The 17,337-nt window shown below is 38.9% G+C and overlaps 1 protein-coding gene across 2 annotated transcripts in view; it reads right to left on the reverse strand.

The window, feature by feature from the left end:
- Positions 1-17,337, reverse strand: part of YIPF6 (Yip1 domain family member 6) — a 30,084-nt gene that overhangs the window by 1,764 nt on the left and 10,983 nt on the right. The window contains exons 2-6 of one of the 2 annotated variants that reach the window (XM_007470146.1): positions 7,643-7,771; positions 6,511-6,589; positions 3,715-3,757; positions 1,361-1,486; positions 533-690 (exon numbers count right to left, since the gene is read on the reverse strand). In XM_007470146.1, coding sequence (XP_007470208.1) covers positions 533-690; positions 1,361-1,486; positions 3,715-3,757; positions 6,511-6,589; positions 7,643-7,771 — 535 coding nt within the window. The remainder of the gene's footprint in view (positions 1-532; positions 691-1,360; positions 1,487-3,714; positions 3,758-6,510; positions 6,590-7,642; positions 7,772-17,337) is intronic. The other variant, XM_007470147.1, reaches the window with a different exon arrangement.

A 17,337-nucleotide genomic window follows, 5' to 3' on the forward strand; every position in this document is an offset into this window, starting at 1 on the left:
CTAGTTATGTGTCCTAGGGCAAGTTGCTTAACCTCTCTGGGTCTGCTCCTCATCTATAAAAATGGGACCAATAATAACTGTTTTTATTTATTAGGGTTGTTGTGAGGGTTAAATGAGATAATATATATGAAGTACTTATGACAGTGTCTGGCCTACAGTAAGCAATTGGTAAATGCTGGCTATTATTATGATTAATTTGTCAGGAAAAGGCTCAAGCCATTTCTCAAGTCACCTATGCCTCCTATATGCCAGGACTAAGTTAGGTCTAGTGTAATCTCCTTTTTCAACCCTATCCACTATTTAAGGATTGAAAAGAAAAAAAGACATGACTCTCCACATCTCGGAAGTCCAGATAGCCAACTCAGATAAGATGAACGTTATCCCTACTGAGAGAAGACGGTTCTATGGATGACACTGGCAAGAATCATATCACTCATATGTAACTTATAAGTTACACTGCTCCTCATCTGATCTTCATCTCTAACTCACGTTTCGGTCTGCTCTGTTACTGTAGAGATAAGTAAGTTCTTACCTACTATAGACCAGGCAAACATCACGATCACCACAAAAAGCCGGACCATGAAGTTTATTGGTCCTGGCTCGGCCAAAAGTACCAGCCGGCAAACCAGCATTGCCACCGTCAGGGGAAGTATACAGTAACCCAGCACACAGAGGCTCTGAAAAAAAGATCTAAAAAACAACAATACATCCATAAAGATCATAAATATAGCTGATCTGTATCATGATACAGTTTATTACACAGATTTCTATGTATGATGGATCGTTACCTTCCTTCAGATACATAATACCTATACCCTAATATAGGTATTAGGACAGCTGAAGGCTACCTGTTTCAAGTATGAGGATAGGCCTCTGTATTCAACATGTGCTTTAGTTTTGCTCTCCCCATCCTCTCCTCCTCTCTGCTTAAACTCCTTAAGAGTCAGCCATCTAGTATCTAGATGATCTGCTCTAATTCCTAGAGATCTCCTTCTCCCACTGAACCTCCAAGAATGGTGTTTCTTAATCTTTTCTGGTTTACAGACCTATTTCAGAATTTGTTGAAAACTATGGACCATCCATTCCCAAAGACAGACATAATCTTCTAACACAAAAAATTCTGCCTATGACTTCAGGGGCTGGAGCGAGAGCACTGAAGCTTATCAAAGGACCCCAGATAATTTAAGGTAATTTAATTCAACTAGGTTATCTCTGTTCAGTGGTTTTAAGAGAATCTTCTTTTTGGCTCTCATTTATTTTTATTTTTATTTTTAAAAAATACATAACTAGCCAGACTTCCTTAAAAATCTAAAATATGCAACCTGGCAAGGGAAAAGGGATGCATTTTAATAATACTCACATGTTTCCTCCAAGAAGTTTTGAGTTGAGGGTGATGGTAACTGCACCAAACCAGACAATGACAAACACTTCTGCAAACTGGGGCCCTCCATCTTTTTCGCTATCTACAGAGCCTCTCTGAAGCATTCTGTGACAAGGAAATGGCATGAGAATTGCCAAATCTTTTATTTAGAGCAACAAAGTTACGGCATGGGTTCTCAAACTTTGAATCAGGGAGCTGCCCTAAACCTCATCTGAAGATCTATAATATGTAGGCTGTACAAAAGGAAAATGCCTGAAGTATATCCCTTATTTCAAATTCCAAATGCCTCAGGACTACAAGAGGTGCTCCATTTGACCTCATGGGAATGCTTAAATGGATTACCAAAGACCTTTTTTGGTTAAGCAGAGGGTATAAACTGAAGGGCTAAATGTGGCTCACAGACATAAGGTTGTTGGTCCATACAATACTTAAAATGGTCTTAAATTCAAGTTGATGTTATTTTAAAATTGGGAGGTATTTCTGGATTTTCTTGAAAAATCATAAGAGTTTCTAACACTGGACCTGCATTCCTACATGGCAACAATCAGGTGCAGTTGACACAGCAGCAGATTCCTTCACAAGGGCTTCTGGTAACCAATTCGCAATGCATGCATGTACACATTTGAATTTGTAATCCTTGGGTTAAGGTTCTAGTTCTGGCATTTAAAAATGGAAGCAGTCTATAAACCTATTTAGTTGTTGATTTTTTAAAATCAAAACATACAGATTATCACAAAAAGGCTTTGCTTTGAAACTGAGTAATTGAACAGTCACTTATATCCTCTCTAAAAATTTTACAGATGTAAACTGCTTTGAATTTTGGACTCAGAACACTTGTACTCTGTGTCATTTTTTTCCAGTAACAGAATAAGTAACATCAAACTCACAACCTCCTCTTATTACGAAGTATAGGGAAGTCACACAGTAAGTCTTGTCCTGCTATGCTATGTGCCAGTACAGGCTTTTGTATTCTATGGTTCTGCATACTCTGTTCCAAGTCCTGACAATCCAGTGCAAAGAATGCTGGCCCTCATCACTTGTTGTCTGGAACTCCTATCGCTTCAGCATGGTATGACAGAAAGAACATTAACTGGCCTGGAAGGCAGGAGACTCAGATATTGATCCTAATTCTGTCACTAGATATGGAAACTGGAGCAGATCACTTGATGTTCTGGGACTCCAATTTTCTTCTCTGCAAATAAGTGGTATTAAACTCCATAATCTCTAAGGTTAATCTTTCAAAACTAAAAAAGTATATGCTCAGAGCTTCTAATATAAACCCTTTCATCAAGGCACTGGATTGTTTCCCTTGATATGATTATTAAAGGCATAAGATAGAGCACTCCACGTTTTTACCTAAATTACCATATGCTTGACTTACATTTAAAAATGGGTAAAGAAGCCAGTAAGAAACTTGAATTTAAAATCATAAAAGGTTCAGCCTGGAAAGGACCCTCAACCATCTCCTTTTATAGATATGGAAAAGGAGACCCAGAGAGGTTAGGTGGGAAGAGATGTGTAATAATTGCAGAGGTAGAGAATGGGCAGTCAAGGAAACCTGAGGTTGAATTCCAGGTCTACCACTGAATATTTGACCTTGGTTCAGTCCTCAATCTCTTTGAACCTGAGCTTGTTTGTCAAAAGAGGAAAAATATTCACTTTTTGTTATGAGGATAAGAGAAGGTATTTAAAAGTTTTCTGTAAGCTAAGAAAAATCATTATACAAATTTTGGTTATTAGTGGCTGAAAGTCACCCTGCTGATAGCAAAGTTAGGATGAGAACTCAGAACTGAATCCTAGTGCAGTATTTTTTGCACTCTACCAGTGGTTATATTCCCCTCTCCAGCGGAACTTTGCTTTCCTTCTTCTGTCCTTTCCCTTTACATACAATGCATACGGAAAACATAACACTTTGAAACATGATCTTGCTTTGAACTCTACCACTTCTACTCTAATTTATTCTCACTTACACTTTTAGTAAATTTTAAAAGAATTATGTTTGCAAATAAACAGTGCTTAAACCTACAGATACTTAATTCACTTAGCTTAATGAGGTACATGAGTGTGAATAAATGTTGAACAGAAATGGCTAAATCAGGATAAGAAGTCATTGGTAAGTGAAGGTGGGCATAATTTTCACATCTTTAAATTCCATCACTCTTTGAATTGATCTAGAAAACTACTTGACTTTTTAGATTTAAATACATAAGGAGTACAATATGTCATAGATGTCCTAAATGAAATATTCAGTCAAAATCCCCTTCAATTTTGAAACTCCATGAAAAAAATCTAATCTATCTCAAATGACAAAGAAAGGAAATATAAGTACTTACAATGCAAGCGTCACACAAAGGATCAAAGGGCCCCATAAATCCCCTACAAGAAAAGACAGAAGACTGTTTAGACACAACCATGTAGTGTTTTCTGTCTTTATTCCAATATGTACCTCTCCCACTCTTGGAATTCAGACATCAAGGCTCTCCCTGTCTGCCCAAGCCTTCCGACCTCTGCTATCCCCTCTGCTGACCCTCCCTGCTCCCTAATTCTGAATGCCCTTCTTCATATATCCTTTAAATTTTGTTCACTTCACATCCCACAAATCACCCCTCTCCCCACCTACTAAGCCACATTCCAGCATGCTACAGTTAAAGACCAACGAGCAAGGAGTCAAAAGACTTAAGTGCCCTACCCTGCACCATCAAAAAGAAGACTAAAGCCAAGTCACTTTACCTATCTGAGACTACATTAGACAAGGCAAGTATAATCAGGTTCACCTCACAAATATGAAAAACAAAGCTGGGAAGAAGTGACGTGCCCAAGTTTCCGTAAACAGTTACGTGTGGGGGTGGGACCAGAACCTAGAACCAAAACCAGAATCTTCTGATTCCTACTACAAAGTCCTTTCCACTCTGCAATACTGTTTCCCTTTCATAATTACTACATTGAACTAGCACAGAATTGCTGTTCTTATAGGTGAAAAAACAGCCCAACACTGGTAATTTCATAGGGTTAAATGTTAACAAACAACATGAAAACTTTCTGAAAACTATAAAGGCTCTGTCAACATTAGGTCTAATCACTGTGGTTCTCAATCAATAGCTGTTGGGTGATTAATAAACCAACAGTTCAGTAACATACAGCTTAAAGCACAATTATCTTCCTCAAGTAATATGAAAAAAGGTACATATACCACTTCTAACTTTAACCTCACTTGTACATAACTTTATTTGAAAGAAGTGTGCATATGTACATACTTACGTCTTTGTTTTAAATAAGTAATTTTGACACCACTGTGGAAAGTTTGTTAAAGATGTAAAAAAAGAAAAACCATAATCCTAACACTCTAATAAACTATTGTTAATTAAATAAGCAATAAATTGTTAAAATTTATCAACTGAAAAGCTGAATTCAAGTACAACTGACATTAATACGCTGTTTTTTTAATGCAGTGAAGACTGTTTTTAATTTGTAAAAGATTCATAACAGTATTTTAAAACTATTCTTTTTCTTGTGAAATACATAAAACACAAAATTTACCATTTTAGTCACTTTTAACTGTACAGGCACGAAGTATATTCACTGTTGTGCAAGCACCACACCATCCATCTCCAGAACGTTTTCATCTCCCAAACTGAAACTCCAACCCATTAAACAATAACTCCTCAATACCCCCTCAGTCCCTGACAACCATCATTTAACTTTCTGTCTCTATAAATCTGACTACTCTAGGTACCTAACATAAGTGGAATCATATATGTCCTTTTGTGTATGGCTTATTTTACTTAGCATAGTGTCTTCAAGGTTCGTCCAAGTTGTAGCATGTATCAGGAATTTCACTCCTTTTTAAGGATGAATAATAACCCATTCATATATGGCATACACCATGGTGTATATAACACACTTTGTTTACCCATCCATCCACTGATAGACATAAGAGTTGTTTTCACCTGCTGCTATGAACACAGGTGTGCAAATAACTGAGTCCGTGCTTTCAATTCTTTTGGGTATATACCCAGAAGGAGACGTGCTGAATCATGTGGTAGTTCTATACTATAAATTTTATATACTATAAAATTATGTGGTAATTTTTTGAGGAACCACCATGTTGTTTTACACAGTGGCTGTACCATTTTACATTCCCACCAGCAATGCACAAGGGTTCCAATTTCTCCACATCCTCACCAACACTTGTTATTTTCTGTTTCTTTGACAATAACCATCCTAATGGATCTGAATTGGTATCTCATTGGATAAGACAGCTTTTCTGAGGAAGAAACTTCAACCTCAGAAAAGTTAACTGTCTTATCCAAGATCACACACTATTCAAACACTGATTTGCCCATGCTCTTTCCACTATATACGAGCTGTAGCAAATCATGTGTCAGCTTCAACCCACAATGTACTATGTTGAAAAAGATTCTGACGCTGCATCCAATTGCCACACAGTGATGGCACATTTGCCACATATTTGACATCCTTATATTACAGCTGAAATGCTGCCAAAATAGAAGGTACACTCATGTACAACATCATTGTTACTACTCTCAAACAATAGATTCAATTTTTTTCTGACAAAGGGTACTAAGAAAAACCAAGAATGCTTGAAAAGAAAAGGTCTAACAATTTTAAGAATAAATTCTAAATAACAGCAAAATTTTCTGCAAACACTGTTTTGGAACTCCTAAAGAAAGCAGTCAACAGACTAAATGATCATTCTGAAAATAGAAATGTCAATAAAGTACTATTAATTTGTTAAACCTTTAATGGGTATTAGCTATTATTCTAATTTAACATTTACACATTTTGCCTTTCCCTTGGAAATCATTAGCTCTTTGGTTGAACAAAGTCCCTATGTCTTTGCCACTTCCAGAAATATTCTTTGCAGTGTCTATTATAGCAGGTGAAAATATACAGTCTATATTTATTGATGAGGACAATATATTCAGCAAAATCTTCCAATCTCTGAAATTCCATCCTAAATTTTTAACTTTTCTCAAAAACTTCATTTATGTATTTTTTCATCCTGCAAAATGACATCAGTTTTATTACCACAGAGCCTTTGCCTTATAAAATACTTATGATAAGTTATGATGAGAAACAGCAAAGCCTCAAAATCCTTATATACTTACAATCTCTCAAAAGAGTATTGCTTTTCCTTGGGTACAAAACATGCATGAATTTTTTCCCAACAGCTTTTAGATCACGCATCTGAAAGACACAAACAACTTGTACTGTGATGACCAAGGTTGCCAAGCAGCCCCCTCACTTAACTTGCTAAAATTTCTTTTATTTCAATCTCCTGGGAGCCCTTCATTGAATTTTAGAGCTATAACTCCAGTTTAATTCCTTCACTATACAACAAACCAGAGAGGTGGGGTTTGTCTATTAACTCCTTTTTCTATTAACTTTTCCTATTAACTCCTTAAGCCAACATCTAACTCTTTACCACATTCATCAGTTCTGTTTTGATTTTTTAAACTCCACAGAAGAGAAACATAGCCCTCCTAATATGTTACTTAAAGAAACGAAAATAATAGCACTAGTAAAATCTGCTCTGCAAAACACAGCACCTAACTTTGAGTTCATACATGATGAGGTCACAAGGGGCAATCAGCCTGCTCCCATGCTAACACATTCTTTACAATATGTAAAGTCAATTAATTTTCAACATTCCCATACATTCCGGCAAATGAATCCTAGAAGCCAGATTTTTAAAAATCAAGACATTTAAGGAAAAGTGCAGTCATATAACCATAACCTCTCAAATTATAGTTGAGGTAATTCTGTCCTAATTTTTTCAACCTAGAAATTTCTTCATGTCATTAATAGTTCTTTGTAAACATGACTTTTAATGGTTGTTTACCATTCTACCACACAGATGTAACATAATTTACTTAACCGATTACTCTTCTTTGCAACTTTCCCACATTATAAATATTGCTGTAACAAACATCTTTGTATAAACATTTTTCTGTATTTTTAAAAATACTTTTGTATTAAAAAATTTTTTTCCTTATACTATACCTAGAGAAGCAGAATTATCACCTCAAAAAGATTGGACATTTTAAGTTCCTTAGTATCAATTACAGCCAAACTGCTTTCCAAAAAGGCTGTACCAAATTATTCTCTAGGGGAGAACCTTAAATTTCAATAAATAAAATGCACTGAAAACCAGTGAACCAAACAAAAATATTACAAAGTGCTCTTAGCTATTTAGTCCCATGACACTGAATAGAAGTTCTCTCAACTTGTCTAACTTACAATGGTATTCTGAACAGATTCATTCAATGTGGAGCTGTCAAATTCCCGAATGCGAGATCTCATGGGAATGGTGATTTCTCCTTCCACAGGGATGTCTTGTGAGATAGATATATCTGAAAGGCCTGCAAACTGAGAAGAGTTAGGGACAAAAATTTAAAGCCTGTAATAAACTGTAGGATTCCCCCAAAGACATCATCATTTCCCAGAGAGCAGGACCATGTCTTTTTGTAGGGTTTTATACAGTTTTTAAAATAAGGTGTTAGCACACCAGACATCAAAAAATGCAGTTAGCTAAAATTCTCAAATGCTTATTTCTTTTAACTTAAAGAAGGAGATAGCAAACAATGGAAAAAATTATAAAGTAAATGGCATAGACTTTCTTGCCCTCAAATATTTTGTTTCTTTCAAGCATGAAATCTTTTCTTTATGTCTTTATTGGAGTATAATTGCTTTACAATGGTGTGTTAGTTTCTGCTGTACAACGAAGTGAATCAGCTATATGTATACATATAACCTCATATCCCCTCCCTCTTAAGCCTCTCTCCCACCCTCCTATCCCACCCCTCTAGGTCATCACAAAGCATCAAGCTGATCTCCCTGTGCTATACAGCAGCTTCCCACTAGCTATCTATTTTACATTTGGTAGTGTATATACATGGATGCTATTCTTTCACTTCGTCCCAGCTTCCCCATCCCCCACACCCGTGTCCTAAAGTCCGTTCTCTATGTCTGCATCTTTATTCCCACCCTGCCACTAGGTTCATCAGTACCGTTTTTTTAGATTCCATATATGTGTTAGCATACGGTATTCGTTTTTCTCTTTCTTACTTCACTCTGTATGACAGGATCTAGGTCCAACCACCTCATTACAAATAACTCAATTTCACTCGTTTTTATGGCTGAGTAACATTCCATTGTATATATGTGTCACATCTTCTTTATCCATTCATCTGTCGATGGACATTTAGGTTCCTTCCATGTCCTGGCTATTGTAAATAGTGCTGCAATGAACATTGGGGTGCATGTCTCTTTTTGAATTATGGTTTTCTCAGGGTATATGCCCAGTAGTGGGATTGCTGGGTCATATGGTAGTTCTATTTTTAGTTTCTTAAGGAACCTCTATACTGTTTTCCACAGTGGCTGTATCAATTTACATTCTCACCAACAGTGCAGGAGGGTTCCCTTTTCTGCACACCCTCTCCAGCATTTATTATTTCTAGATTTGTTGATGATGGCAATTCTGACCAGTATGAGATGATACCTCATTGTGGTTTTGATTTGCATTTCTCTAATGATTAGTGATGTTGAGTATCTTTTCATGTGTTTGTTGGCAATCTATATGTCTTCTTTGAAAAAATGTCTATTTAGGTCTTCTGCCCATTTTTGGATTGGGTTGTTTTTTTTGATATTGAGCTGCATGAGCTGTCAAGCATGAAATCTTAACAGGATATAAGCTAGTAAGATTGCAGAACTTTTAGTGACCTTTCAGTGATCACATCTTAGCACAGCCACAATTCTGTTGCACTTCTGCTCCTTAGTGGGCTCCAGTGGCCTCTGCTGGCTAAAAAGGAGCATTATGTGAAATCTAAAGGGAAACTGGGAAGAACATGGAAATAGCAAAACACATCATTATTTATACTCTTTTTACCAGATTACTGGCAACCACAGATTTCCAAAGTGAACTGCAAGATTGAAAACTTTTAAACTCTTACATTCATATGCCAAATTTGATTACTGTGAATGAAACTCAAGAATCTTCAAGTTCCTAAGAAAACAGAAGCAATCCCTTCTCATATGGTTTTTGGCCCAATGTTTAGTGGGCAATAGTTACAGGTAAATGAAATACAAGACAGTATACTAAAATTTTAGGAAGAATAAGGTTGTTCAAAGAACTTATGAAAAGCAGCTTCTCAATCACACTCTTAATAAGGAAATGCAAATTAAAGCTACTTGAAAATTCTTCACCTGTTAGACTGGCAAAAATCTAAGTTTGACCACACTTTCTGCAAGTGAAGCTGAGGGGTAAAAGCACTCACACACTGCTGCTGGGGAGGTAAAATGGTACTAGGCCCTATTGAAGATTAATCTGGCAATATCTAGTAAATTTATATAGGGATTGCTCACCACTTTTAGGAGTCTAAAGTGGTAAAAATACAAAAAGACGTATATATATATATACACACACACACAAGGCTCTTCATTACAACACTACCTGTAAAAGCAAAAAACCTGAGAATAGCCCAAATGCCCATCAACAGAGAACCAGTTGAATAAAGCATGGTATGTCCACATAACGGAGTGCTATGCAGCTGTAAGAAGGAATGGGTATATCTCTAAAGAACTATTATGGAGTGTTAAATTAAAAAATAATGTGGAGGAAAGTCTGTATACATGCTACCATTTATCTGAGAAAAGAGGGAGTACAAATATATATATACATATCTGAATATCTTTTAAATATAAGAAATAAGTTATGTAATGTGACCTGTCGCATGTAATATAAGAAATGTCATAGATTTTTTTTAAAAGAGGCTTCCTAATTAGGAAAGGAGGGAATAAGGTGGAGGAAACAAGTAGAGAAGTTAGTCTTCTTGGAACACACATTGTTCTGTATATATATAACTTGAAATCATATAAATACTTCACAGAATTATGAGACAAAATTAAAATTTAAAAGCAGTCCCCAAAACTGAAAGAAAAATGAAACAAATGAACCTACTGAATTAAATACACAACCACACAGAGAGCAACTATTTCATGTGACTTTACAACACTGTAATTTGACTTCCAATTAGGATGTAGAAAGCTGGAATGAGCATCCCATCCACTAGAACAATGAGAAAAAGCTAGACTAACTACAAAATCATAACTTTCCTTGAACCCATCAGAGAGCTGAGGTTGTAGGGCAACCAAGTAGCATGAATGAAATCTAAGGAAAAACAGGCACTTACTTCCAAGAAGAGATGGGACATGAGCACTGGCTCATCTGTAGCAAAGCACGAGAAGACAACAACACTGGGCATCACACATATGATTAAGAATTCAGCTAAAATTTAAAATGAATTGCTAAAGACCAAGTGTTGACTGCTGTGAGAGTACAGTGTCCCTGGAAGCATTAGACACAGGAGGCATTCACACCCAAGTACTTACAGGCTCTTCTCCACAGACTTCCATTGGTCCAGGTGTGAGGGGAGTAGCTGCCTCTTCTGAGAAAAGCACAGAGACCAGCTCAGACCCTTCTCCCCTACAGAAAAAGAGACTTAAAGCTTCTGGGGGAAGATAAGCAAACTCTGTTGTCTCCAGAGCACAGGTGAAAAGCCACTGTGGCTGGGGAAAGGGAAAAGACAAACCTCACTACTCCTGGAAGAAGGGTGGGAAATAATCCTGAGGCCAGACTATTAGAGTCTCCCTTCAGCTGGGGGAGAGACAGGATCACTGAGAAAGTCTCACCCAGGAAGACTCAGGGACACATGACCTACCTAAGGCAGAGGCTGGACCAAAACAACAAAGAATCTCCACCTCCCAGGTACCCACCACAAGGCTAGCAAGTATGCAATAACAAGCAATAGCAGTCTAGTGCTAAGGGAGGGGCTAGAGCTTGGAGAGAAACCGACTATTTTATGCAGGGGCAAAGGGAATGCAGAAAACTAAGCATGGAGGAGGAACATTAAGAAAAACACTGGGAAAACCTAGTGCCCACCCTAAGCACAAGGTAATAGGAGAGAAATTTGAAGCTGATGATGCATTGAAGGTTCCTATATCAAGTACAAAACCCAAATACAGTTCAACTCCTTACTATATTGACTTAACCCCTACAGTAACAACTTAGCAGAAAAGATGTGCCATTTCCAGGCAGTCTCTACTGTTATACGTGATGGCCAGTGATCAATAAAAAAATTACCCCTTCCCCATAAACACACACACACACACACACACACACACACACACACACACACACACACACACACACGGGGAAACAACCTTCTGTGACAAGACAAAGCAATTAAACCAGACTCTGAGGTGACCCAGATGTTAGAATTTCAGAAGAAAAATTTACCATGAACACAATTAATATGTTAAAAAGGCTCTAGTAGAAAAGATATATGCATGAATGATGATGAATTTCTGCCAAGAGATGGAAACTGTAAGATGGTAATGGTAATGCTAGAAGTAAGTGAATATAGTAACAGATGAAAAATGCCTTTGACAGCCTTATCAGCAGACTCAACAGAGCCAAATAAAAAAAATCGGTGATAGGTCAGTGAAAATTATCTAAACAAAAACAAAACAAGAAGAGTTAGAAAATAAAAAAAAATTACACACATCAAATCATTGTATTGGGGCTTCCCTGGTGGCACAGTGGTTGAGAGGCCGCCTGCCAATGCAGGGGACACGGGTTCGTGCGCCGGTCCGGGAAGATCCCACATGCCGCGGAGCAGCTAGGCCCGTGAGCCATGGCCGCTGAGCCTGCGCGTCCGGAGCCTGTGCTCCGCAGCAGGAGAGGCCACAACAGTGAGAGGCCCGCGTAACGCAAAAAAAAAAAAAAAATCATTGTACACCTTAAACTTGTACAATGTTATATGCCAATAATATCTCAATAAAACTAGAAAAAACAAAAAAAAACACCCCAAAAAAGTACAGAGCATGCAAGAACTGTGGGTTGATATTAAACAGTCTAATTTGTATATTATTGAAATCCCACAAGAGGAGAAAGATAATGGATCTGAAAAAAATATTTGAAAAGATAACAACTGAATTGTTTTCCAAAAATAACGAAGACATCAAATGACAGACCCAAGCCCAGAAAACCCCAATCAAGATAAATACCTCAGGCTTCCCTGGTGGCGCAGTAGTTGAGAATATGCCTGCCAATGCAGGGGACACGGGTTCGAGCCCTGGTCTGAGAAGATCCCACATGTCGCGGAGCAACTGGGCCAGTGAGCCACAAGTACTGAGCCTGCGCATCTGGAGCCTGTGCCCCGCAACAAGAGAGGCCACGACAGTGAGAGGCCCATGCACCGCGATGAAGAGTGGTCCCTGCTCACCACAACTAGAGAAAGCCCTCGCATAGAAACGAAGACCCAAATACAGCCAAATAAATAAATAAATAAAATTTTTAAAAATAAATATTATATAAAAAAGTTAAATACCTAAAGACAAAAGCAAAAATCCACAAACCTAGACACATTCACACTACAGAAAACCAAAGATAAAGAGGAAAACCTTAAAGTCTGCCAGAGAAAAAAGACACTGCAATCAGAGGAAACAGGTAACAGACATCTCACCCAAAACTACACAAGGCAGAAGAAAATGGACACACTTTTAGAGTGCTGAACAAATAAAACTGCCAACCCAGAATTCTAAATCCAGCAAAAATAGCTATTAAAAATGAAGGCAAAACAATGACTTTTTTCAGATGAGCAAAAGCTGAAACATGCACTATAAGAAATGTTAAAGTATGATCTTCAGAAAGGAATATGATAACAGAAGGAGATTTGGATTTACACAAGGAAATGAAGATAACCAGAAGTGGTTTAAATGAAGGTAAATATTAAAAATATTTTATTTTTAATTATTCTAAAAGATGATTGCCTAAAGCAGAGGTCACCAAACTTCTTCTGTGAAGGACCCAAATAGTAAATATTTTAGGTTTTGAGAGCCAAATGGTTTCTGTTGCAGTTGCTCAACTCTGCCACTGTACCATGAAAGCAATCAAAGACAATACATAAAAAATTATGTTTGGGGGGCTTCCCTGGTGGCGCAGTGGTTGGGGGGTCCGCCTGCCGATGCAGGGGGCACGCGTTCGTGCCCTGGTCCAGGAGGATCCCACGTGCCGCGGAGCGGCTGGGCCCTTGAGCCATGGCCGCTGGGCCTGCGCGTCCAGAGCCTGTGCTCCGCGGCGGGAGGGGCCGTGGCAGTGGGAGGCCCGTGTACCGCAAAAAAAAAAAATTATGTTTGGCTGTGTTCCAATGAAACCTTATTTACAAAAATTGGTAGTGGACCAGACTTTAAATTATAAAAATATAACATTTCGGAGATAACTAGAAATTTGAACACTGACAAGATATTTGATATTAAGGAATTGATTTTTTAGATGTACTAATGATATTGTGGTTATGTTCTTTAAAAACAGAATCCTTATCTTTTAGAGATACATATCAAATATTTACTAATGTAATGATGCTGGGGATTTGCTTCAAAATAGTATAGAGAAAAGTGGGTAGGGCTATAGAAGAAAGAAGATTGGCCATAAACTGGTAATTATTATTGAAGGTTGGGTACCTGAGGGTCCACATTACCATTCTACTTTTGTGTGTTTGAAAACTTTTCTTAATAAAAAGTTAAAAAATAAACAAAAAATTCCTAATTTTAGGGACCATCTAAGTTCTTTTTCCTTTTTGCCTCCCCTCCCCAGGCCAAAATGAATCTAAATATAATCAAGCCTCTGGACCTTAAAGTTTACAGGAAATATGTGGACAGAGGCACATACCAAAAATACCACAAGGATACAATCAGCCAAATACAGGAAGTGGAGAATTCTACAAGAGAAATGACTGAATTTAAACAAATAAATTACATTAAAAAGAGGAGAACACATATTAAAAGAGACTTATTGGGACTTTCCTGGTGGCTCAGTGGTTAAGAATCCGCCTGCCAACACAAGGGACACAGGTTTGAGCCCTGGTCTGGGAAGATCCCACATGCCGCAGAGCAACTAAGCCCATGCACCATAACTACTGAGCCTGCGCAAGCCACACCTACTGAGCCTGCGTGCCACAACTACTGAAGCCCACACACCTAGAGCCCATGCTCCACAACAAAAGAAGCCACCGCGATGAGAAGCCTGCATGCTGCAACAAAGAGTAGCTCCTGCTTGCCGCAACTAAAGCCTGCACGCAGCAACAAAAACCCAACACAGGCAAAAATAAAATAAATTTTAAAAAAACCAAAGAAACAAAGGAAAAGAAATGTTCCTTTAGAAAAAAGAGAGACTTACTAACCAAATGCAATTTGTTGACCTTGTTTGGATCCTGATTTGGACAAATTGTAAAAACACATTTTTTTTTTTAGAAAATTGGGAGGTGAACAGAGATTAGATGATATTAAGGAGTGATTATTATTATGTTATGTGTGATAACAAAACAAAAGTCCTTACCTATTAGGGAAACATACTGAAGTATTATGGGTAAAGTGATACGTCTCGGATTTGCTTTAAAACACTCACAAAAGATTAAGAAAGACAAGGAAAGACAGGAGAATGATTACAAACTGAAGGAAACTAAGGAAAAATAACAGCTAAATGCAATGTGACATCCTGGATAAGATCCTGGAACAAAAAAGGACATTCGTGGAAATCCTGATAAAATTCATATAAGATCTGTAGTTTAATAGTGTTGTACCAACGTTAACTTCCTGGTTCTGATCACGGTACTATGGTTATATACAATGTTAACACTAGAGGAAGCTGGGTGAGGGGTATACAGGAACTCCCTGCACCATTTTTGCAACTTTTCTGTATGTCTAAAATTAGTTCAAAATAAAAAGGTTAAAATAATACTCCAGAAAAAAATATGGTGGGGAAATAAATGAAATAAGAATAGCAGAATGTTGATAGGTATATGGGATTCGTTACACTACTCTTTATTTACATATTTGAAAGCTTCCTAAGTAAAATGGTAAAATATATCACTTCCTTGTTTCGGCCATTCCCTCAAACTACTCTCCTTCCTCTCATCTTCTCTGATCAAACTGCTCTTCACTCTCCCACTCTCTTTATCCTCTGCAGTCTACACTAGTCTTCCCACAACTTTACTGATAGTGCTAATAGTGACCTCATAATCAAGAAATACAAGAATCTAAGGACTTCACAGGCAGTCCAGTGGTTAAGACTCCGTGCTTCCAATGCAGGGGGTGCAGGTTCGATCCCTGGTGGGGGAACTAAGATCCCACATGCCACGGGGCATGGCCAAAAAAATAAAAAATAAATAAATGAAAGAAAACCTGCAAGTAAAATAAAGAAAAACAAAAGAAATACAGGGCTTCCGGGAAGATGGCAGAAGAGAAAGATGTGGAGATCACCTTCCTCCCCACAGATACACCAGAAATAACATCTACACGTGGAACAACTCCTACAGAACACCTACTGAACGCTGGCAGAAGACCTCAGACCTCCCAAAAGGCAAGAAATCCCCCCCCCACATAGCTGGGAAGGGCAAAAGAAAAAAGAATAAACAGAGACAAAAGGATAGGGATGGGACCTGCACCAGTGGGAGGGAGCTGTGAGGGAGGAAAGGTTTCCACACACTAGGAAGCCCCTTCGCGGGCAGAGACTGCGGGTGGCGGAGGGGGAAAGCTTCAGAGCCGCGGAGGAGAGCACAGCAACAGGGGTGCCGGAGGGCAAAGCGCAGAGACTCCGGCACAGAGGATCAGTGACGACTGGCACTCACCAGGCCGAGAGGCTTGTCTGCTCACCCGCCTGAGCAGGCAGGGCCTGGAGTAGAGGCAAGGGCTTCAGTTGGAGCACTGGGAGAGAACTAGGGTTGGCGGCGTGAAAACAGCCTGCAGGGGGTTGGTGCAGCACGGCTAGCCAGGAGGGAGTCCAGGGAAAAGTCTGGACCTGCTGAAGAGGCAAGAGACTTTTTCTTCCCTCTTTGTTTCCTGGTGCACAAGGAGAGGGGATTAAGAGCACTGCTTAAAGGAACTCCAGAGACGGGCTTGAGCCGGGGCTAAAAGCGCGGACTCCAGAGACGGGCATGAGACTCTAAGGCTGCTGCTGCCGCCACCAAAAAGCCTGTGTGCGAGCACAGATCACTATCCACACCCCCACTTCCGGGGAGCCTGTGCAGCCCGCCACTGCCAGGGTCCCGGGATCCAGGGACAACTCCCCCGTAAGTATGCATGGCGCACCTCGGGCTGGCACGACGTCACGCTGGCCTCTGCCGCCACAGGCTCGCCCCGCACTCCGTGCCACTCCCTCTGCCCGGCCTGAGTGAGCCAGAGCCCCCGAATCAGCGGCTCCTTTAACCCTGTCCTGTCTGAGCGAAGAACAGACGCCCTCCGGCGACCTACATGCAGAGGCAGGGCCAAATCCAAAGCTGAGCCCCTAGGAGATGTGGGAACAAAGAAGAGAAAGGGAAATCTCTCCCAGCAGCCCCAGAAGCAGCGGATTAAAGCTCCACAATCAACTTGATGTACCCTGCATCTGTGGAATACATGAATAGACAATGAATCATCCCAAATTAAGGAGGCAGACTTTAAGAGGAAGATTTATTATTTTTTTCCCCTTTTCCTATTTTTGTGAATGTGTATGTGTATTCTTCTGTGTGAGATTTTGTCTGTATAGCTTAGCTTCCACCATTTGTCCTAGGGTTCTATCTGTCTGCTTTTGGTTTCTTTTTAAAATTTTTTTCTTAATAATTATTTTTATTTTTATTATTTTATTTTATTTTACTTTTTATTTATTTCTTTCTTTCCTTCCTTCCCTCCTTTAGACAATGAATCATCCCAAATTGAGGAGGTGGACTTTGAGAGCAAGATTTATGATTTTTTCCTCTTTTCCTCTTTCCGTGAGTGTGTATGTGTATGCTTCTGTGTGAGATTTTGTCTGTATAGCTTGGCTTCCACCATTGGTCCTAGGGATCTAACCACCCGTTTTTTTTTTTAATTTTTTTTCTTTTCTTCTCTTAATAATTATT

The sequence above is a fragment of the Lipotes vexillifer genome, unplaced genomic scaffold (genome assembly GCF_000442215.2).
Source record: "Lipotes vexillifer unplaced genomic scaffold, Lipotes_vexillifer_v1.1 scaffold926, whole genome shotgun sequence".
Taxonomy (NCBI): Eukaryota; Metazoa; Chordata; class Mammalia; order Artiodactyla; family Lipotidae; genus Lipotes; species Lipotes vexillifer.